The 24,461-nt window shown below is 27.5% G+C and overlaps 3 protein-coding genes across 4 annotated transcripts in view; 1 reads left to right on the top strand and 2 right to left on the bottom strand.

The window, feature by feature from the left end:
• The first annotated feature begins 287 nt into the window (after nt 1-287).
• LOC136088988 (uncharacterized) lies at nt 288-3,256 on the top strand. Its single transcript, XM_065814334.1, has 2 exons — nt 288-884; nt 995-3,256. Exon 2 carries the CDS (start codon nt 1,006-1,008, stop codon nt 1,849-1,851), a length of 846 nt encoding a protein of 281 aa, XP_065670406.1. The 5' UTR covers nt 288-884; nt 995-1,005; the 3' UTR covers nt 1,852-3,256.
• A 2,359-nt stretch (nt 3,257-5,615) lies between these two features.
• Nucleotides 5,616-7,918, bottom strand: LOC100212529 (transcription factor Sox-17-alpha-B). The gene is made up of 2 exons (XM_065811213.1): nt 6,804-7,918; nt 5,616-6,516 (listed from the first exon to the last, which is right to left on the bottom strand). Exons 1-2 carry the CDS (start codon nt 7,060-7,062, stop codon nt 5,888-5,890), a joined length of 888 nt encoding a protein of 295 aa, XP_065667285.1. The 5' UTR covers nt 7,063-7,918; the 3' UTR covers nt 5,616-5,887.
• A 990-nt stretch (nt 7,919-8,908) lies between these two features.
• The window catches only part of LOC100205517 (ubiquitin carboxyl-terminal hydrolase 14), a 44,509-nt gene continuing 28,956 nt past the window's right edge, over nt 8,909-24,461 (bottom strand). The window contains exons 10-20 of one of the 2 annotated variants that reach the window (XM_065811212.1): nt 22,499-22,517; nt 20,139-20,221; nt 15,361-15,392; nt 15,189-15,254; nt 14,956-15,048; nt 14,761-14,877; nt 13,835-13,895; nt 13,451-13,558; nt 12,679-12,759; nt 9,102-9,185; nt 8,909-9,013 (exon numbers count right to left, since the gene is read on the bottom strand). In XM_065811212.1, the coding sequence (XP_065667284.1) occupies nt 9,106-9,185; nt 12,679-12,759; nt 13,451-13,558; nt 13,835-13,895; nt 14,761-14,877; nt 14,956-15,048; nt 15,189-15,254; nt 15,361-15,392; nt 20,139-20,221; nt 22,499-22,517 (740 nt within the window). In that variant the 3' untranslated portion in view covers nt 8,909-9,013; nt 9,102-9,105. Of the gene's footprint in view, nt 9,014-9,033; nt 9,186-12,678; nt 12,760-13,450; nt 13,559-13,834; nt 13,896-14,760; nt 14,878-14,955; nt 15,049-15,188; nt 15,255-15,360; nt 15,393-20,138; nt 20,222-22,498; nt 22,518-24,461 lie in introns of those variants that run through there. The other variant, XM_065811211.1, reaches the window with a different exon arrangement.

Here is a 24,461-nt window from a genome sequence, read left to right as displayed (position 1 = left end):
ATATATATATATATATATATATATATATATATATGTATGTATATATATACATACATATATATGTATATGTATATATACATGTATATATACATATATATATATATATATATATACATATATATACACATATATATATATATATATATATATATCAACAAAAGTTAAAGTACATTGCATAACTGAGGTTCCAAGACTTCATTTAGATTTGTTAAGTAACATAAAAATAGCTTTAATACTTGAATTATTCTGCTTTGTAAAAATCTGCGAAGATTCTTTTAATTATTATTTGGAGCTTGTGTAAGTTATATACTTATTTAAATATTTATTTGAAATATTAGTATAAAGATAAGATGGTTGAGGCAATTACTACAAACAATCCGGCTGAAAATATATCTAAAGTAGAACGTGATGCAGTTGTTCTTCAGGAGCCTCTTAAAAGTCCTTCATCTTTTTCGAGAGACTCGAACAAGATTAAGGTTCCTGAATCAGTTTTCCACGAAATAACTTGCAATGGGGAAAAAATAAACAAAAATTGGCTTGTTTGCAGTGCAACTTCTAAAATATTTCTTTGCTTTCCGTGCTCACTTTTCGGAAGCAAGCATGCTTGCAGGGCTGGTAATCAATCGCATCTTCTACGTTGGAATGGTAACATCAATGGAAACTGGAGAAAGCTAGCTGACAAACAAAAAAGCCACCAAAACAATTCTCACCATCAAGACATTACATTTAGTGGAAAACAGCGCTGGAAAGCATGGAAAATCAGTGTGGGATTGATTCAAGTCTAGAAAAATTGATAAGAAATTAGGCAGTTAGGTGGCGTGAAATTCTGCGGTGCATCTTAGATGTAATTCTCTTCTTAGCATCACGCAACCTTAGCTTTAGAGGTATATTTATGAACATTAATTGTTATATTTATATTTACATTTTAATTTATCTGCACTCTAATTAAACAGAAAGTTGTGATTTATATGTGTAATTATAATCGTTGTTTTAGGCTCATCAAAAATGATTGGTGATAACAATAACAGCAACTTCCTTGCAACTCTAGAGCTACTTGCAAAGCGCAACAAGACTCTTCAGTTACACCAAGAAGAAGTTTTTTGCAGCCAACAAGAAGGTAAACAAATTGTAGCTCATTATTTGGGTTGGAGTTCTCAAAATGAATTTTTTAAAGAGTGTGGAAGAATTGTCCACGGTGCCATTATTAAAGAGGCTCATTTGGCAATTTACTATTCAATTCTTGTCGATGGAATGCCTGACGTCTCTCATACTGAGCAAATTGCTTTTGTTCTCCGCTTTGTCTACTATGGTATTGATAAAAGATGGGTAGTTAAGCGTTTTCTTAGGGTTGAAAATTTCGAAAAAAAGAAAGGTGTGGATATTGCCAAGCTAATCATGGATGTCTTGGAGCAAAACGACATCGATATGAAGAACTGCCGAGGTCAAGGATACTACAATGGTGCCAACATGTCTGGTATGTGCAAAGGAGTACAAGCGATTATTCTTCAGAGAAATTCTCAAACTTTTTACATGCCATGTAGCGCTCATAACCTTAACCTAGCTGGTATTCACTCCCTTGAATCTTCTATAGAAATGAAGAACTATTTTGGCCGGATTCAGTTACTCTACAATCTTTTTAGCGGAAGCCCTATACAATGGAAAATCTTGACCAAGACGACTGGTTTGTCTCTTTATCAAACCTCGCAAACCCGATGGAGTGCATGCATTGAGGCTGTAAAGCCGTTGGTTAAGCGACCCAGAGAAATTCTTCTTTCTTTTCAGAAACTTCTGGATCTTGATTTTACTGGAGATCTTTTAAATGACGTAAAATCTTTGGATTCAGTCATTTGAGTTAATTATCATGACAACCTTCTGGTTAAAAGCACTTTAAGCAATAAACTATGTCAGCGTGTCATTTCAATCAGAAAATATTACTCTAGATGATGAGATGAAACTTATGAGGACTCTTTTCGAGGATCTTACTAGATTTAGATCTTCTTGCTCCGAATTAGTTAATAAAGTACATTTGGTTGCCTCCGGTCTAGCAAGCTATTGATTACAGTCAAAATTAGTTTAAAAAAGGACAAGGAAGAGGAAATCGTTTTACGAAGAAGCAAAGAACAAAGTTCATTTCTACGAAAACGATTTGAGGTGAACGTGTTCAACACCGCTCTCGATACTTTAATTCAACAAATGAGAGACAGATTTCAAGTTGCAGAAAAGACGACGAACAGTTTCTCGTTCATATGGCTCTCAGAACCAAATAGTAGGTCGAGTAAAAAAAAAGAAGTTGAACCAGCTAACGTGGAGGAGAAATGTAAAACATTGGCGCAAATCTATTTGAGCGATGTAGATGAAGACAAACTTATTTTAGAGGTCCATCATCTGGATACTTTGAAGCGCGCCAATCTTTTTGGTCCAAAAGAAAATCTCACTTCAATGAAGATATTAAATGGAATCTATCAGAAAGGTCTAGAGTCTCTCTTCGAATTAATATGCACTTTGTTACGTATTTTTAACACGATTCCCGTTTCCATCGCCGAAGGAGAGCGGTCTTTCAGTAAGCTTGGTCTAGTCAAAACAACATAAAAATCTACAATGATTCAAGACCAGCTAACTAATCTCCTAGTTATATCTATGGAACACGATCTCGCAAAAAGTCTGTGCTACGACGAGGTAATTGCGAACTTTGCTATGAAAAGCCCGGAGAGTCAAGTTCTATTGAAGCATTAAATATCTATTACATTTAAAACTTACAGTTACTTACAATATAAATAAAGTTCAAAAACATATCTATTTGTGCATTTCTTTTTTAATATACTTAAAAAATTATTAAAGGCTTCCTCGACCCATCCCCTTGGAAATCAATAAAAAAAATTAGCATTTGGACAGTAATCAAACTTTTTTGGATTCGGTCGATACGATAGGGCGCTAGTTAAATTTTGACTTCAGGCGTCATTAAGGATCGCGATGGGCCTGAGCATAACATTAAATGTTATATGCAGATGATAGCAAAGTAACAGCTGAGGTTAACAATAAAACTGATGCAACCGTTTTGCGAAATGACCTTGATATATTAGAAGAATGGGCAATAAACTGGAAGATGCAATTTAATTTTGAAAATTGTATAATCATGCGTATGGGTAATAAAAATATAAATAAAAAAAGGTTTTTGTACATGAAGTACTTTTTTATTTTTATTTTTTCGTTCTTTACTTGACTAATACTTTTTACATGAATATCGTTTTTAAAACTTTTCCTTAACCATGAACTGTTATATATTTTACTTTTATATTTTCCAATAAATAAGTCGTAAAGTATACGTATATATTACGGCTCTTGTAAATGCGTCCTCTTTTATTTTATTATTTTTTTAATTTTTCTTGTTTACTTGATTATTACTCCTAATATGAATATTGTTTAATGTTTTGAAAATGAAGTTTTTCTCAAACTAATTGTTATTTATCTAACATTAAATATTTAATATTTTTCGTCTAATATTTTTCAATAAATAATTTGTAAAGTAATTTGTAAAGTAAATGTAAATACATACAAATTACGGTTATTGTAAATACGGACGAATGGGGCTCGGTGATAAGATAAAATGTCTTCTACTTGCCCCGCCAGTGTTTTTATTTATATACTTTTAAATTGTAATAGTTGTTAAACGGTGAAATAAACAAACAAAAATAAACCACAAATCAAAATTTAATTATCTATTGCAAACTAAAAACTTGGTATAATATTTAAATCATTTAAGTATAAACATACTGAACTAATAAAGTTGCTGTATTGCTGTTATATTCGTTCGCATTTAGAATTCACAGTGCCGGTATAGAGTCCTCTATCTTGAAAAAGATATCAATATATGAAAACATTCAAAACCGAATAACAAAATTGGTTCGGGAGTTTCGTGATTTTTCATACAATGAAAGAGTTGAAAGTTTTCATACAAATGTATAAGTGCTATCAAAGTATTAGGAAAAAACTTGGAAAGTATTCACGCTCTTTAAACAACTTTCTTCTTATTACTAATGCCCAAATGGTTCACCCTAAAGAACAATCAGCCGTTAAGAAAAGATGCTCAACAAGCTTTTCCACCATTGTTAGAGGTCTTCTTCATAGTTGAACTAAACAAACACTTAGACAGATTTTCTTGAAAGCTATCACAAAAGATGATGTTACATCTGAAAGATGTAACATCATTTTTTGTGCTTCCAAACAAGATTTAATCACCTCATGAAATTTGAAAATCTGAATCAAGAAGAAGGAAAAAACCCTTCCTGTGGTTCCAATATGGCCAGTAATTGGTAGAGGAAGAAAAGCATTTTCATCTGGATTTCTTCTTCTATGAGCTATGCTGCACTTTTCACAAGTTCCAGTTGGCACTTGAGTGATTGATTGATTCAAATCAATTTTATGAGCAAAAGCGTTTTGTGAACATTCAAACAAAAAATTAGTCATCTCTTTGTTGGCTTATTGTAAGCAAAGAAGATTTTCTGAAATCAAAGAAGATTTTCTGCATTCATAATGATTTTTTGATTTATTTGGTATTTTGGAGAATAAAGTTAATTGGGTTTACACGGTTTAACAAAGGTTAAAACTGTACTGTTGTTATCTCCCATCAAAACTTTGTGTTTAATTATAACTGAAATCAAATTCAAAACAAAACAAAATCTTATATTTCAATAAAATCACAAGTTTTAAACTCCAAATTAGAAAAAAATTTGATTCGAAAATATTAATTTTCATTGAAAAATAAACAATTTTTCTCCCATGGATGAAAATGTTTGATTTTGGAATCTGGAAACCAATGTGACCATTTGTGATGAAGATTATTCTCGAGACGGAAAGTTCGAATTTGCATTTTGTGACACTGAGGCGTTTTCTATTCAAAAAGATAATGAAAAATTTTTTTTCAAAGAATTTTGGAAATTGCTTGCGATTAGAACATTAATATTAAACTATTTTAATATGGTTCACATTACTCTATTAATGTATATAGCTCAAATTACTCTGAATATGTATTTGATATAGTTCAAATGACTATAAATATCTGTTAATATAATTCAAAATACTTTGAATATCTAATAATAGTTTAAATTAAATCATTTATATGCAACACTATATTGATAAAAAATAACTTCAATGGTAATATAGAGCTCATTCGCACTGTATCAGAAATTAAAACTTATTCTTAACTTTTATTCGCACTGTATCAGAAATTAAAACTTATTCTTAACTTTTCTAACTTAATTTTTACAATTCTTCAACAAAAATCTTTGTCAATCACAAGATTTTTTTTTTTTACAAAAATTTTTGTCTCTCACACAAGAAAGTTTTTAACTATTTGGGGATTAAGATAAAGCGCTTTAACGACTTGGCAATTTTTAAACGCAAAAGAGTTTGAAAAATATCAAAGTTAAAAACAAGTTTTATTGGCGACTTGTGAACACAAATATGATTTCGATGGATTTAACTGATATTTAACTTAAGCAACTTTATTTCATTTATGAAATTTTTTTATTTTTAAAAAAGGCTTGATATTATATATAAAAAAAGTAATAAAGAAATTGGAGATATAAGTACTAGACAGTTTTAAATATTGGTAAAAATATTGTGAGAGTATTTTATTTACATCGCAAAGAAAATAAATACGTACAAAAAATATCAACAAAATGAGATATTCAAACCTCAAACAATTATGCGCAAAAGATATGTGGGAGTCAACCCGCATTCACAAAAATAAACTTTCTAGCGAAACGAACAAGTTACAAACATTTCCAAACATTTTCTACAAACAAAATTTAGACAAATAAATTATAAATATTTAAAAATAACCTAAACTTTTGATTTGACTTAAAAATATAATTTCAAAAAAAAAATTTTAAAAACCGAGATCGTTCTCTAGCCATTGACCAGTTAACATTTCAGAAACTTCCGGCGTTGTATAAAGATCCGGAAGTCCATCAGTAAAACGAGCAAAATTTATCAATAAGTCCATATCTTCATGATATAGGGAATTTGAATTGTTCTTTCCAGAAAAAGAATCGTAGTTATAAAATGATTCAGAGTTATATTCGTCCGGTGGTGTACCACAACAATCTGGTACGACAGATGGTGGCGATAATGTTGAAGGAGTAATATCTATACATTTTTGAGGTGATACTGTTATGTTGCTTAAACTACCAATCTGACCAACTTGTCTTGATATGGTAACAAAGGTCTTATTAGGGAGCGCTTTATTGTTTTCACAACACATTACATTGTTTGTATATTTGCTTTTATCCCAATCGTCATTTTTTCCGTTTGTTAAAGTGACAATATTATATTCACAAACTTTTGAAAAATTCTTCAGTTCTTTGGCTGCCAATTCTTTAGCCGCTAGTTCTTTAGCCTTCTTCTTTGGCCGATATTTATAATCAGGGTATCGTCGCATATGTTCTTCCCTTAATTTCTCAGAACGAATTACAAAAGGTCTGCGGTCAGCGTCGGATAGCAATTTCCACCGTTTACCTAATAAAACACCAAACTATTATTAAAAATGTTTAAAGATTTGCAAGCTGTTTAAAACATACTTAAAAAAAACCCCGAAATATTCATTCCGCAAATAGCAACTTAAGTGCCGCTAAGATTAAAAGGCAAATAAAGTTTTAATTTTTTGAAACGTTTTTAAAATGTTCCATTATATATATAAAATACTTGTGTTATTTAATAAGTGAAATATTTTGGATTAAGATAAGAACGTTTTTAATCCTGTAACTTTACAGCAAGAATGCTATAATTTAAAATTAATTACGTACCTAACCGCCTACTTATTTCTGCATTATGCATATCCGGATATATATCGGCCATTTTTTTACGTTCTATCTGAGACCATACCATAAAAGCATTCATAGGTCGTTTCACATGATCCATACTAGACTTTTTTTTATTTCCGCATCCCAATTGAAAATCAATGTTTAGTTCTAAAGGATTCAGGTGTTTTATATCTCCATCTTGTGGTTCGGGTGTAGGCAATGCTCCTGACATAAAGTAATCCAGTCCGAAATCAAGCTCCATTATTGCTAATATATTTTTTTGAATGTTCTACTTAGGATGATTGTTAAAGCATACTGATTTAAACTTAGCGCCGTAAGTTCAGTATTCTCCAAACATGCTTTTTAAAAAAAATTCAAAACTGTCATACTAAAAGTTCTTAGCCAATTAAAAGCGTGCACCATTTTAAAAGTAAGAATCTAATTGGTTATTTTTTTCTTTGATCTTATTGGTTAACATTTTTTTAAAAAAATTTAAAAAAAAAATCATTGTAAACAATTTGAATTAGTTTTGATATTGGCAGGTGAGCAGATAATATAATACAAGTATTTAAGGATAACATATTGTCATTATGTTATATGTTATGGAGATTTATTATTAAAGTATATATTTTGAAAAAGTAACATTAAGTAATAACATATTAAATTAACTCATACTTTACCTTTAAAAATGTATTAAGTAAATAAGTATATTTAAAAAACTCTTATAAAAAACCAAGTTCTGTTTGCAAAAATTTAGTTTCTTGTATACACCAAAAGTTTAAGAAAAACATTCTTAAAATAAATTTTTTTTTAGTTTAAAAGTTTACATAGACTTGCAAACAACTTCATAATTTCCAAAAAAAAATTTACAACTTATTTTCTGGCTGCCAGGAGGTTAGGGACTTTTGGTCCCTATATACAAATGAGTGTTTGTTACAGCATGTAAGTGTATTATATGCATATAATTTAAATAGATTGCATCAATCTATTTATTAATGTCGATTAAAAAAATTTCAAACTTAATATTCTTATTTCAAAAAGCTGTGGGTGTAATTGTTAGTAAACAGTATACACTCACAGTTACCAAGCAATATATACATATTTAGTTTTAGCGCTATGAAGGAATTATGCACACGGTTATAGCGTATGCAACAATTTAGTAACCAGATCGTTAAAAATTAACACACAAACTAAGATACTAATGAATGGAGTTTTAAAGAATAAAACAACAATACATTAAAGAATAAAAAAGACAATTGAATCTTGAAAATCTTTACTGAGTCCTAAACGATTTTTGACTTTCTTGTATTATACAGTGCATAAGGCGCAAAAGCTATTTCGAATATAAAGTGTTTGCAATATGCCTAGAAAAACATTGAATTTTTCTTTGAAAAAAACATTAAGTGAACTAAAGTTATACAAATATATATAGCTCACTAGGCAATACAAAGAGTATAACGCGGAAAAGAAAATATTTGTAGTAAGCTGGTAAACAAACAAACGTTTCAATGAAATTAAAAAATGACAATATAAATATTTTTAAAAATGGGTAGAACTTATTTTTGCAAAAAATAAGTTTTACTGGTTTAAAAAAAAGTTTTAATTTTCCAAAAATAAACCAAAATCTTCCCAAGAGTAAAAATATCTATTTTCTTTACAAGAAAAAAGTTATTAAATATTAAAAAACTTTTATACATAAAAAAAAAAAAAAAAGATTAAATTGTATTTCTTCCGATTGTTCATCCTCTTTTGTTATAATTTGATTGTTAAAAATTAACAATACGGGAACCGCCAACAGAGTTACGTATTTAAAAAAAAAATGCTGCGACATGCTTTCAAAAACAATAGCCCGACATTAGGAGTTTTAGAAGAAAAGAGATTATATAATCGATTTTATTTTTAATTTTAACTTTTTAGTTCAATTCCTCAAAATAAAACATGTGTCCTTAGAATCGCGCTCAATTGTCTATCAAAATAAGCGGAGCTTCAATAAACAAATATTTGAAAAGTTACATATGGCGGTAAAAGCGCTGGAAAAACTTGAGAAAACTATTATATAGATTAAGGCACCTAAAAAACGAAAACATTCCAGATAAACGCGGTAACACCAGGCTATGTTTCGCATGAATGATATTTTCCCGGTGAAAGACTCCTGGTGGTCTCAAACATGCTACATTCAGCACATTAGTTTACTCAAGCGTAAAGCAGTAAAACTAAGTTAAATAAAAACAAATTTTTAATTTTTTAATTTAATTTAAATTGGAAAAATTTAATTTATAATTTGAAATGACGTTTGAATACTTCATCAATAATGATCGTTTTTTTCATCGGCCACTATGAGAGATTTCGGCGAGTAAAGTAGAACGTAAGCGCAGTGCCAATCTCCTAAACAAATGTTAACAACGATAAAAAACAAAATTTATATAATTTTGCAATTTTAAATTTGAAAAACAAAAAAATAAAGTGTCGAATGAACAAAACAAGAGAATGAGCAAACTCGTTAAATGTTTTTATTAAAAAATGTCTCAAGGTTTAATTAGAGTGCTGAAGAGAACTCGAATAATTTATAAAGAAATGACAATATCAATACGCAACCGCATGGCAATTTTGAAAGTGGCAATGATTTCGTAAAATATTTGGGCGCAAATATTTTCTAATCATACGTGTGAAAGATATACACGAATCTGAATTATGCTACATCTCATTTGAAATATTTTTCTTAGCTGTCAGTTGAAGTAATTGAAATTATTATAACAAATCAGTTTAATAAAAATGTTAACATGATGAATCGAAATCATAAAATGTAATATATATATATATATATATATATATATATATATATATATATATATATATATATATATATATATATATATGATTATATTATAATGCAGTTATCTGAAAGATTCAGTTGAATTGATGGAATTTGAAAAATTATATTGATGACAGTAATATGAAGTTATCTCAAAAATTGAACCTTATAGTATGCATCTGAAGAACTAAGTTGCTCTTTATGCAGTTATCTGAAGAATTAAGTTGCTCTCTGGGAAAAAAATTTTTCTTCACACAAAACAGTTGAATCGAAAGCAACTAATAAAAAAACAACATAATTTTATTACTTTTAAAAAACTCTTCTTGCAATCATCTAGCAGCGTTTCCATTTTCTAAACTTCCTGCTTTATTTTACCATCATTTAAACCCACTTTCTTAAGGAATTCGAATTAAACTTTTATTTTTTTGTTTATCGACTATTTCTTTCTTTTGCTGACCTTACAAACAAAAATTACTTAACGCAAAATTTTTCAAGCAATTAATCCACTAGATGCAATACTAAAAATCTCAAGGAACCATATTATTAGTTTATTTTACAATTTCCTGCATATGATATAATTTATGTTGAAATGTATATGCTGTAATATAAATGATGCAAATGGAAAAGTAAATTGTGGTAAACTGCAAAAGTCACAAACTGTCGCATTGGCTTGACAAGGTTATAACTGAAATTTTTGCCATAACTGAAATTTATTGTGATCTAGCTTAAACAAGTGAACTACTAATGTACTAAAGTTCAGGTTTAGTTAACTAATAGTTTAGTTCCAACCCTAACCCTTTAATTGCACGCCGTGGCCCATGCTAATATAATCTTTTTTTTAGCTCCTCTAGGAGTTAAGACTTATGTTATAAAAATTATTTTACTCAGGATACTTTATTTTACAATGTTTACACTTACACAATGTTTGTTAATTATACTTGGCGCGTCTACATTTAATTAATTAAACGTATTTAATTAATAGAACATACTAAAATATAATTATTACGTCATGTTTCATAAGTTTTCTTACGTAAATGATCATTCGAACATTTTGGTATGTTAAAGACGTTTCATTTTTATAGACTAAAAATTGTAGCGCTGGCAAAAACGCTACTTTCGTAAGTAGCTAAAGTGCCATTCCTAATTGTCATTATTTTTTTAAAAGAATTTTTTTCTCCGGAATTGTTCGAAATCTACCGGCTAACAACAACTCTAACTAAAACACTAATATTCACCATTTAAAAAAAAAAAAATTTTATGTTATGTCGCGTAACTTAACCTAATTACTGTTGCGCAACAAAAACTTATAAAATAGTATGAAATAACTACTAAAAAAAAGTTTATGAGCGAATTTTTTTTTTACTTTTAAGATAATGACAGCTCTTCTCACAAACCGTTTCTACATTTTTCTGCATCTATCCTTAACGGTCTAAGTACATTTTACTGTACCTAACGTTCAGTCGATGTCCATTTCCCTTTGCTTATCTCTAACGGTCAGTAAACGAATGTAAATTTTTTATGTCCATAAATTGATGTAAAATGATATTTTAATTTATTACATCAAATATAATAGTAATATTTAAAAAAAATTTCAATCTGAATTAAAACGTTTTGATAGAAAAGATTAAAACCAGGCTGCGTAATTAAAAAAAAAAAAAAAAAAAAAATTAAAAAGTGATATGAAAAGACTCTTAAAAGGAACGCTGTACGCGGTGCTTAGCGTAAAGCGCCGTTTCAAGAACAGCTGCTGTTTTTGTCTTTGTTTTCCATCGTTTTCATCGTCAATGGGGATTTTCGTTTTAAGTAAAATATTAATACAAAAAATGGAATGAGTAGTTTCTGATGTTGAAAGTTTGTTTGCAATATTTTGCAGTTATGATTGTCACGATTTTGTACCTCCAACTAGTATATATCCTAATAGTACTAGTAATAGTAATATCCTAATGTACGGCTAGTATCCTAATACACGGTTAATATCCTAATTATACAAATAAATAAAATACTGTAGGTTACTTAAAACACTGAATTTAAATTTTTATTCAGTAAATTTAGAATAATTTATACCAGCACATTTAGAATAATTATGTTAAAATTACTCATTTTACTTTAGAATAATTATGTTAAAATTACTTATTTAATTATGTTAAAATAACTTTATTTATCAAAGCAACATATCTTGTAATATGTTTAAACAGGAAGAAGAAGTGAAATTAACGAGAACTGATTCTAAAAAAGATGTATGAGAAGAAGCTACTTGAGATTCCAATGTTTACTTGGCACAAACTGAAAACAACTCTGAAATAGATATGAATACGTACAACAAACTAGTGATGCTGACACAGTGACAAACAAGTAAGCTTAATACAGATTTACGATTAGAACGATCACCCCCTCTAAACTTTTGTTATTAAAACGATTATCCTTCTCTAAACTTTTGTAAATTTTTTGTAAAATGCTCTCTTTTTATTTATGGTTTGTTATTACATTTTCAAAATGATTAATTATTATATACTAAACGAACCTACTTTACCTTTTAAATATTGTTCTTTATCTACGAATCAAGTTTTAATAAAGGCTTTAAAAAAATTCTGAAAACGAATACCTAAACCTGATCTAATGAAAGAAAAACAGCATACCAAGCTTGTAAAAACTATACAAGCCAAAGAGAAAAGCAAGTATCGACAGTTATTGAAATAAAAAAAACGCCAGGCGAACTGTAAGTATGAATGTGCAAAGAAAATATCAGAAGATAAACGGAATTATAATTTTGTATCATTTTTATTATAAAAAATTCAACTAAAAATGAAATAATGGACAATTACGAATTGCATGTAAACTGGTAGAAAATCATTGGTTTCAAATGAAATGTAGCGAGGTCATTATTTACACATGAAAATACTGTTTAAAAAAAGTGCTGCTTTAACAAAGATTTAAATTAACTACTTTAATAAAATAACTAAAAAGTAAACAAATACTAAAAATAAAAATTTTAAACTTAAATTTTTTTCTACATTTTGAAGTTTCGTTTTTATGAAATTTTTTTTTTTTTTAATTACGAAAACTTACCTCCCCCAGAAAGCTTTAAAATATCTTCAGATGTAACTGCATATACATTGTCATCATCGCACATTAGCCATTCATCTAATCCTAAGGGTTTAAGGGAACTTAAATATATGTTAAATGAAAAAAATTGTAACTCACTACACAGTAGGGTCTATAATTATAAATTATAGGGTCTATAATTTATGTATTCTTATCACAACATTTTATCCATTAACATGTAAAATAGAACATAAACTTTGGATCTTAGCAAACATGATTATCTGAAATTCATAGCTTTCAGTTTACTATACTTCTATATTCAAGTTTTCAGTTTTCTATACTTCTCTTTTAAGCGTATGAAAACTAAGATATGCAAAAATATTGATATATTACAGAAACAAAAATATTGATATTTTACAGAAACAAAAATATTGATATTTTACAGAAATAAAAATGTTGATATATTACAGAAATAAAAATGCTGATATTTTACAAAAATTAAAATGTTGATATTTTACAAAAATAAAAATGTTGATATATTACAGAGACGAAAATATTGATATACTAAAGAAATAAAAATGTTGATATTTTACAGAAATAAAAATGTTGATATTTTACAGAAATAAAAATGTTGATACATTACAGAGATAAAAATATTAATATCGTACAGAGACAAAAATGTTCAAACATAGGTTTGAACATACTTATCTCTGGCTCTTACCTAAATTTTGATCGGTTCTTGTCAAAAACTTTAGAATCTTCTAAACAGTAAAAGCTACAGATTATTTTTAATTACCTTCTTGTTTGCGTATCCATGCAACATAATGTCCAGATGATGAAGAACGCCCACGATGTGTGAGAACAGCAGATAGTTCAAAGTAACCACTGTTGTTTGACCCAATATCTTGAAGAAAAGCATATAAAACAAGCCTGTTTAACATTTTAAATAAAGTAAAATTGAGTCATAAATACTTAGATAATTCTGCATAATGTATGTATAAACAACAGTGAAATTTAACAACAATATAAAAACATAACAAGGAACATAAAAACATAAGGAACATAAAAACATAACAAGGAGCATAAAAACATAACAAGGAGCATAAAAAAATAAAAAGGAACAAAAATTATTAAAATGAATCATCATATCCATTTAGAGAGAAATCGATGTATATCCTACCATCACTAAATTCAAACGGAAGTTTTTTATTATTAGAAGCAGTTGAAATTTGTAACAGCTTCTAAAGAAAAAAAGATTTTTTTATAGTTTTTATTTTTCTAATAACTAATTTTTGTAATACTCTAATGATTTGCATGCAAAAAAATTTTGAACTTTATTGAAATGCTACTTGCCAGCCATCTTTCTCAAGTACTTGCCAGCGAGTTATTGTAACCAAACAAAATATATAACTAGAATTATAGGTTCCAACCTCCATTAAAATTACACATAACTTAACAACTATAGATTTAAATCTCGTTTGCAACTATAGATTTAAATCTCTTTTGCAGCTATAGATTTAAATCTCATTTGCAACTATAGATTTTAATCTCCTTTGCTACAATGTTCCTTTCCCACTATAATCGTAAGTTACTCGCCTAACTATACTTGCGCTTCAACCATTATTGTAGACACTGCAATTAAAGGTCTTTCTCTCTACTATAATTGAAGATTTTGTTTACTATATTTAAGTGTGTTACAAAAAAATTTATTGGCAAACTTAAAATTTTTAAAATTTAATATTTAAAATATTTGTTGCAATTTTTTATTAGAAAAATTGCAACAAATATTTTAAATATTAAATTTTAAAAATTTCAAGTTTTCTAATAAAATTTTAAAAATTTCAAGTTTTCTAATAAATTTTTTTTAGAAATTATTAGAAAAAACTTTTTCTAATATTTTTATTTGAATTTGCAAATTAAAAAGCTTTTTCAACACTAAAAAATATGTGATATTAAAATGTGTCATTTTAGTATTTATCAAAGTAAATTAATACAACTTAAGAAACCTAAGAAAATTCATTGAACTTAATAAAAAAATCCTAATAAAAAAATAGGTAGAATTTAAATTCACTTCATAATTAAAAAGTTTGTAGAATTTAAACTTACTTCATTAGCTCTTTTATCTTCTTCTTCTTTAAATTTATCACGCATTGGTTTTAATTTTTCTTGCAATTCTGAACTGCAAAGTTCAAACACATCTAATGTCATTGGAAATTTTATATCCTAATTAAATATAACATACTTTAATATATAACTTTTAATATATTAACTTTTAAAGCTGTAAATAGAGAACTAGAATACCTTTAATATTTTTGCATTAACTTTTTCTTTTTCTTTATAAAAAAATCGAACAAACTGGATGGTAAGGTATGCTGGAAGTCGACTTATTAAGGACTAAATTAACAAACTGAATGATAAAAGATACCTGGTACCAAAAGTTAACTTTATAATGTTAAAAATAATTTAAATAAATTTCAAAATAAATACAAACATACTAAAATAAAGAAATACTAAAATCTAAAATAAATACATACACTTTTTGTATATGATGCATCTTTTCCTAAAACTGGAGAAGCTTTCGTGATTGTTTCTTTTAACCTCTGTATAAAAATTTTTACATAAAGTTTAAACCTTTTTTTTAAAAAAATTTTGTAGTCAAATTTTGAAAAAATAAAGATAACATTGTGAAAAACTAAAAAAGCTTACTGATTTCAATCCACTGTTTAAATATTTTATATCTAAACAAAAATTATATTTAAAAAAAGTAGTAACTCTCACACACATTTTTAAATATTTATACTAACGCAAAAATTAATAGAAATATTTTTATCAATATCTATATTTATTTGAAAGAAAATAGAATGATCATCAATATATATTTTTTATATTTAAGAAGAGTCAAACAATCATTGATTTAATATCAATCAAAGTCCAATAATATCCAAAAAAACAAGCTGGATTGTTATTAATGGCCAATACTCTATATTTGCTATGAATATTGCTACAGGATTTAGTTTTTCCAGCTTTTATCAAAAGAACTTTTAAAAGTTTCTTGAAAATACAGTAATTCTGGTAAAACATAACATCAACTGAGGGTTTTCATTTGGGCAAGCAATCTATCAATTTAAAGAAATTTTTTTTTTTGAGATCTTAAACTTTTTCTGGTTTTCTATATTAATTTTTATTTTATTTTTATGGTGACATTTTATGGGAAAAAGTAAAGACAATATATGTGTGTGTGTGTGTGTGTATGTGTGTTAATGGTGCAGGTAATATTACTATTGATAGTGAATGTTATGGGTGTATATAAAAATTAGTGTTACTTGTGTGTACTTGCACTGTTAGTAGTGTGTTTATTTGTGTGCACTTGCACTGTTATAGTGTTATTTGTGTGTACTTGCACTGTTATAGTGTTATTTGTGTGTGTTTGCACTGTTATAGTGTTATTTGCGTGTGTTTGCACTGTTAATTTTTGTGTTAGTATAAATATTTAAAAATGTGTGTGAGAGTTACTACTTGCACTTATTTGCAAACTATTTATAACTATTGGAGATTTTTTTATTTAAATTGTTATAAATATTTGAAAAATTTGTGTAATATGTAATAGAGAAATAAGTATCTAATTAACTACAACATTTCCGCAATAAAACAATCAAATTGACTGGAAAAATTATTAATAATATAACAAAATGTAAAATCTCAGTAATGAATGAAAAAAATATCTTAATGAGAGAAACTACAAAACATTTTAACACAACACATGCCACTTTTAGAATAATAATTAGCCGATATTAAAGATACAATACAATTCAAAATCTTCCATGTCCTGGAAGACTCAGCATAGCGAAAAAATAGAAGTTTATCATCTACTGAACTCTGTGGAAAAGGACAAAAAGCTTCTGATGTTGTTGCTAGTGTTCAAACAATTAGAAGAGTACTACAAAAACACAATTACATTTGCAAGCTGCTTGCGAAAAATCATGTCCACTGATAAAACATCAGAAAACAAGAAAAACTGGTGTTTAGCTAATAAAATTTGGTCTATGATAATGTGGCACAACATTCTTTTCAGAAATGAAATAAATGTTGAGGTTGATTAAAGAAAAAACCAAATAATGCTGAGAAGAAAGCCACATGAAAAAATGGACCCAAATTGTTCTACGTATAGAACAAAACATAGTAGTGGTAGTATAGGCATCTGGGTATGCATGAACTATGAAGGTGTCGGCTGTTTCAAAATATTTGATAGAAGGCTTGATTCTCAAAAATATTTATACATATTGGATAACTATTTAATGCTTTCTATTGACATTTTCCCAGAAGACATGGGAATTTTCCAACAAGGTAATGCTCCATACTGCTAAGATTTGCAAGCAATTATTTGAAAAAAACAACATTAAAACCATAGCCTGCCAATGGTCCAGATCTTAATTACATAGAGAACTTGTGGTCTGAGTTAAACCACAATCTTGGTAAAATTGAATTAAAAGATGTGGACCACTTGAAAGAATTACTAACAAAATTACTGAACAGTCTTCCAAATTGAGTGAACTCCATGCTGATACATAATGAATGCTTAAAAGCAAAAGGATTTTCAACAAAACATTAGTTCTTTTTTTTTATGTTTTGTAAATATTTTTTTATTAAGGTTTATTAATTTTGTTTTTGAGGTTTGTTTATTTTGGCCACATTTTTTTTGTTGATACAAATGAACATTTGTTTTAATTTCAATATTATAGCTTTTAATTTTTTTTATTTTATAATAAATTTATATTGGGATTATTTGACTTATTTCGATGAAAAAAAAACTTAGAAAAAAATCATTTTCAGTTTATAAAATTTTTAATTTCAAACATATTCATACTAAAATAACATGGTGGATTGTTATTAATGGCCAATGCTGTATATACAACAAAGTTATTCCATATGAAATCATCTTGGTTTTTAAAAATACCAATTTAAATTTGTTTTAAATTTTGACCACCCACAGATTTTATATAAAAAGACACAACTCTAAAACTTTATTGATCAAAATCAGTAAATTATTAGTTTCTGAAGTTTAAAGTAGATTTTTTTTGATTTTGATGGATCAATTGACTTTGTAAATAAAAAGTTTTTACAGTTGTTTTTAATTTCAAACAATTTCTGAGTTTTTTTTACTTCAAAGTTCTTAAATAATGCAAAATTAGGAAACCTTTTAAACTTTGATTTGCTACAGTTTCAAACTGACTGAATGGCCAAACTTTTAAGTTTGGGTCAGGTAAAGTTAAGTACTTAGGGCAACCAAATGTGGTAAAAATAAAAAATATGCATTAAAGGTTAATTAAACATTTATGGGAAATATTACTTTTTCTGGATTTTAGTATTGTATCTAATATTGTATGAACCAAATATTCAGAAAGTTTTATGTAGGTAGAAATTGTTGTACAAAGAATGTACATTTTTAACAGCAAGTTCTAAATGGATTTATATTTAAGATTTCAATTTGATTATTTTTATATAAAGATTGTGACATTTCATTGTAAAGTGAAAAACAAAACTAGAAAGATCGTGAACAGATGTTGAAGTTTTCATTCAAATGATATGATTCACTTTTGAACCAAACAAGAAGATATCCTTTCAACATGAAAAAGTCTATATTTTAGACTATTTTTGAAGCGCTTCTACAATGCGCTACAAAAATACTGCAGTGATTGGTTTCAAGCCCACCAGAAAAAAATTATCAAGGGATTATGGAAAGCAAGCATATCAGCAGCAAGTCTATCTAAGATCAAATCAGACTTTTTTTTTCTTTATTGGGAATATCATCTCTCGATGTTGGTAAGCATGAGAAATTAGGGTATAGAGGAATATGAACAAAAATGCAATTGCAATGCAAATGCAATGCAATGCATAAACTGTAATGATTTTTAAATGACTTTTAGGTACAAGAAAAAAAAAAAGTTCAGTTACAAACAATAACCCTTGAAAGTTGGTTATTTGAAAATAAGTTCAGTTACAACAACAACCCATGAAAGTTAGGTAATTGAAAAAACTTGCAAAACATCAGTTTTAAAACACCTGTAAGAAAAGCCCAAAAGTTTAAAGATGAAAAACACATACTTGCTAAACATAAAGCTAAAAAAGGGCAACCTTTAAAAAATATTGCTAAACAAAAAAATCTGCAGAGTTCACAATATATTCATGAAAAGATTTTGTTTCCAAGAAATGTAAAAGTATATAAACAAAAATTTGTTTGTTTTAAATAGTTTTTTGTGGAGTTAAAAAACTTTTATCCTGAACATAAAGTTGGATTTAGTAATATCTGTGAACTAAGGTTGATGTGGACTGTGAACTAAGATTGATGTAGTGCATTATAGCTGACAACAGTAAGAGCTATTTGTGTTAACAGTAAAACTAAGAAATAGAATGCAAAGGACTTTTCAAAAAGTAATTCCAGCTGAACAATATAAAGCTTAAAAACATGAAATTTTTTATTTATTTTTTAACTTTATACTTACTAATATTTTAAGTTTTTTGTGAGAAAACAATAAACAACAGTTTATCGTTTTCTCACAAAGATACTTTTGTAGTCAAAATCAAACTATCTGCAATCAATCCAATGAAATGATGATGCAACATTACACCATACAACAGTGAAATTCTTTAGATAGTGCAATACCAAAATTATGTCTACTAAACCTAATTTATCACTTAATCGCAAAAAAATATTGAGCATTACTTCTTTGCATCATCGCATGGCTTTCATGTTGTGGAAAAAGAAGACCTATAAAAAAAGAAGCAGCAAATCCTAATCTACAATTACAAATCAGATTCTGACATCACATGAGCTGTTTACATGGAGGTAAAGCATTAAAGATATTAACATATTTCATCTTTCAAGTTATGATATTAATAGCCATGAGACCTATTTTAACCTCCAGAAACAATACGAAGGAATGTATACAATCAACACAAGAAGCTGTTTAGTCCCAGAGAAAGTGAGAGAGAAACCTTAAGTCTTCCTAATTTTGCACTATTTAGCTGCTTTGAAGTAAAAAAACTTTCAAAACTGCTTGAAATAAATTCCACGAGACCACTACTTTTTATGTAAAAAAATTAACCAAAATCACAAAAATCTACTGTAAGCTCCAGATTCTTAATTCTTGCATAACTTCGCAACTAAACCCAAAACTCCAGTTACTTTATGGAACATATACAGTTGAAAAAACCTCCAGGAAACAGAAGACAAAAATAGTTGAGTAATTATCAAAAATTTTAGGTACCCAATATAAAAGCAGGTATATATTGACTCAATCGTAAGTTTTTAATGGATAGGTCAATCAAGCTAAGTTGCATTTTTTACATATAATCTGTTATCGTCAAAATTTGAGGTGGTACCCATTGGGTGATTTGATATGAATTGATCCAACAATAATATTTAAAATATGTCTATCACACAAAAATAATAAAAAAACTAGAGTTGTTTAAAAACATAAATAAACCTTGAGAAATAAAGCAACTAAGCTGATAAAAATGTTCTGTTAATGTTGTCTCAGCTTCCAGGTCTGTTTCATCACATTTTAGACTTAAATCAAGTTAAAAAAAAGTAATTAATTTTTTCTACACAACAACAGCAAGATAAAAGTGCTACAGTTGAATATTTTTGAAACATTTTAAACTTTATTTATATAGTAACAACATTATATAAAAATATATAGCAGGCCATAGGTTAAAAAAGTTTAAATGTTAAAAAATTAACATTTACAAATAAATGTACCATTAGGGCTATTGAGCTCAAAGATTAAAAACAGAGGTAGCTAGCCAGCTCTCCCCTATTGCTAAAATTATTATGGATTTTTACATTTTATATTAACTTTTTTATACTAATATTTTATATTATATTCATCATAGTTTCAATAAAAATTCCAATTTCAGACAGACAAAATTGTCTTTTTAATTATTTTTCTTTAAATAAAATGCATACACTAGCTTGTGGATCAACTATGTAGGAGCAGTCCTTTGATTTTAAAGGAATCCCAAACTTTAAAAAAATGTTGTACTCATATTAAAGTGAATGATAAAAAAAACAACATATGGGCTAAAAAGGATAAATGCATACCAAGCTAACTTTTTTGTTTTAGTTGAAGCTCAGCTTCTCTGTTTTGTTGTAAATAGACTTCATAACATACGTTGCAATCTACAGACTTGATAATTTATTCAAGCACGTTTTATTTGTATGAGTTTTAGTACATGACATCATTTGTTTGTTTAAAAGATCGGTTTTTTAAGCAAACAAAAATATCAATGATGCCATGAACTAAAACTCGTACAAATAAAATGCGCTTGTATAAATTATCAAGTCTGTAGATTGCGACATATATTATGAAGTATATTTGGCCAGACTTTTCAATCAGCTTTCAATTCGATCTGTTGAAATGGTTTTCAAATAGAATGGTTATACTTTTGTTTCTAAACAAAGAAAAACAAGCTCTGCTGGAAATCTATATAATTTATTGTTATTATTAGTGATGAATCAAACATGGCTAGTAGAAGGGACTTGAATCCAAAGAATAAAGGCCAAATAACCATTTTGCTTGAACACAGTAGACTAAGTAAAAAAATAGCTAAAAAACTGTATGTTTCTGTATAAGCTGTAAGTTTGATGACGTAGACACTTCAAGAGTTGAAAAGTGGCTCCAAAACGAACCTACATCGAAACTTGATTAAAAAAATGTGATTCGAAAGAACAGAAGGACCTACAATAAAAAAATTGTATTTGAATTAGCTGATGAATGTATACTTTTAAGCAATCATATCTCTGAACAACTGCCATTTAGAAATTGGACTGAAAGTAAGGATATAAACACCCTTTTATCATTATTTTCAGAACATTATACTGGCATAATTTCAAATTAAATATAATTTCAAATATAAAACCACAAGTGCCGAATATTCAATATTTTGTTTAAAGGTTCACATCTTTTTTAAGCAGTCTTTTCTGATGAGTCTACAATTGTAATCTTAGCTGACAGAGTCCGGACAGTTTGAAAAAAGTCAAGAGAAGAGTTGAAACCTGACTGCTTGAAGAATACTGTGAAATTTCCAACAAAGATCATGGTCTGGAGAGCTACTTGTGTAAGGCACAAGCCAATAAAGGCAAAATGGACCAGAAAAACTACATCAAAGTGCTAGAATGTCATCTAGTTCCTCAAGCCAGGGAGTGGTTTAGTGATAAGGAATGGATTTTTCAATACGATAGTGTCCATACCACACTGGAAAAAAAAGCAAGAGTGGTTTTCAAAAAGTTCTATAAAAGTACTTAAATGGCCTGGAAACTCTCCAGACATGAATCAAATTGAGAACTTATGGAAACAACTGAAAGATAAAACCCACACTGTGCCCGTTACAATAAAAACCAAACTGAATGAACGCTTCAAACACCTCAAAATTTCATATTGTCTTTGCCTAACCATGTTAGTACCCTAAAATTGGCTAAAATTGGCCAAACTAAGTACTGAGTTGTTTGGTGGAATATTTGAAAGAGATATTATAATATATGACTCATATAATATATGATCTTATGAATTATAATATATGACTCATATAATATATGATCTTATGAATTATAATATATGACTCATATAATATATGATCTTATAAATTATAATATATGACTCATATAATATATGATCTTATGAGTAATCATGAAATAAAGTAAAAGTATTAAAAATTTTAAAAATCAATAATAATTTTAGCAGTACTGTATATGTTATATTAATATGACAAAAAATGCAATAAAACTAATTGTTAAAGAGAATAAATAATTAATTAAAATAAAAAAATCACAAAATAAAAAAGATACATAGTCTTGAAAGATATACCTAAAAAAAAAAAAAGAAAGAAAATTAAAGTAATTGTTTATACAATATCGAAATTATTTGTTTAAATTAAATAACAAAAGTAGTTTATGCAAAGCAAAAGATTCTTCTGGAAAACAAATAATATTTCATATATATATAGGTTTTTTTTTAAATTATTAAAAAATTATTAGCAATATTTTATCATAATTTTATCACTTTGTATAATCACATTATTTGATACATTTTCATTCTGTGAAAATGAGCTAAGAATTTTCTTTGAGTAATAATTATCTAGTAAGTTTTATAGTATTTTATCATAGTCATTTAATCATTATTTTATCATAGTAACATCATTTAATCATATTATTTTATCATAGCAACATCATTTAATCATATTTTTTTATCATAGTAACATCATTTAATCATATTATTTTATCATAGTAACGATAATGAAAAAAACTCATCTTCTAATAATAAATGATTTTAGTGAACATTGAAAGCATTCAATCAAATAATCCACCACCTCCTTTTAACACAAAGATATTCTACAAAAATGATTACAAATATTTTTGTAGGCATCTATCCTTTTAGACTTTCACTCAACAACTTTATCCACAAAGCGTTGTTAGTATCACCTCTCATATGTTTGGTGCTCTAGGAATTTTATAGCAATATTATTATTGCTATAAAATTCCTCACTTTCTCTTTTCTATAAATACTAAAATTGATGCTGCTTTAAAGAGCTAGCATGTCTTGTACCATCTATTAAAAATCTTGTGTAACTCATCATTCAACTAAGTCTCCCCAGTTTACAGTGACTGTTCCTAAGTGCTCCAAAAATTTTTATTTATTTATCTTTTTACCTCAAACATCAGTCCTTTGGAACATGCTCCCTTATCTTGTTTTCCTGATTCATACAATTTGCAATCTTTTAAGTCATCTGTTAATCATTTTCTTCCTTTATAAATGTCATCTTTTCTCTTCCAGTAACTTCCAACTCTAATAGTAGTTGATTGCCTTGTTAGAAGTGAAGATTAAAAAAAAAAAAAATTCTGTCAATACTTTAGTCTATATCTTAGTCTGTTTAGATTCTTAAGAAGTTAACATTGAAATGACTGTTAAGCTTTTTTAGTAGTGTGAATTTTAGTAGTTTGGTTCAGTTTTATCTTTAGTCTTTTCCAAAACATTTTTTATAGGTTAAATTTTTATTTGCTAATAAAGCAAGTTTTATTTTTCAGAGTAATTGGTAGAGGCTGAAGGCATTTATTCATTTTACTATATCACTTATATTTTTTGTTATGGTTAAAATTAGAAGGATTAATGAGTAAAAAATTTTTAACAAATTGACACCAATTTGAGTAGGTTTACCATTATTCTTTTTAAGTTGGAATTCCATTCATGTTGAACAATAGCTATTGTTACATTTATGTTGAACAATAGCTATTGCTATTATTGTTACAATTGCAAATGTCAAGAGTCAAAAAATAATTAAAAAAAAAAAAATTAAAATAATAACAAAGAGTTAAAAAGTTTTTATCAAAGTTCATTGTTTTTTTTTTATTGTTTAAAAATTTTTTTTTTAAGACAGACAGATGGAACTTAGTTATTTGCATTTGTAGATTTGGTAGCAGTATATATATACTTTAAAATACTCTAATCTCAATTAAATCCAATATCAATGAATTTGTTTAATTTTTATATTAGGCACTTTAAAAACTTTTGCTTTTTAGGTGGTGTCAGTAGCAGCTGTAACTCTGGTTAATAGTGTTCTCAGTAGCTGCTGTTACTTCATGTGATATCTTTTATTTTATATACATAAAAAAGATGTTACATGTTACATCTAAATTAAAAGAATTCATTTTCAATTTCAGACATGGCTGCTTCATATGTTAAAATTTAACTTTTACAGTCATTGCTACTGCTTTCGAATCTTGTTCTCTATGAATTCTAAATCAATTCTTTTTT

This window comes from Hydra vulgaris, chromosome 12 (genome assembly GCF_038396675.1).
Source record: "Hydra vulgaris chromosome 12, alternate assembly HydraT2T_AEP".
Taxonomy (NCBI): domain Eukaryota; kingdom Metazoa; phylum Cnidaria; class Hydrozoa; order Anthoathecata; family Hydridae; genus Hydra; species Hydra vulgaris.
This window is presented reverse-complemented; position numbering and strand designations above follow the sequence as displayed.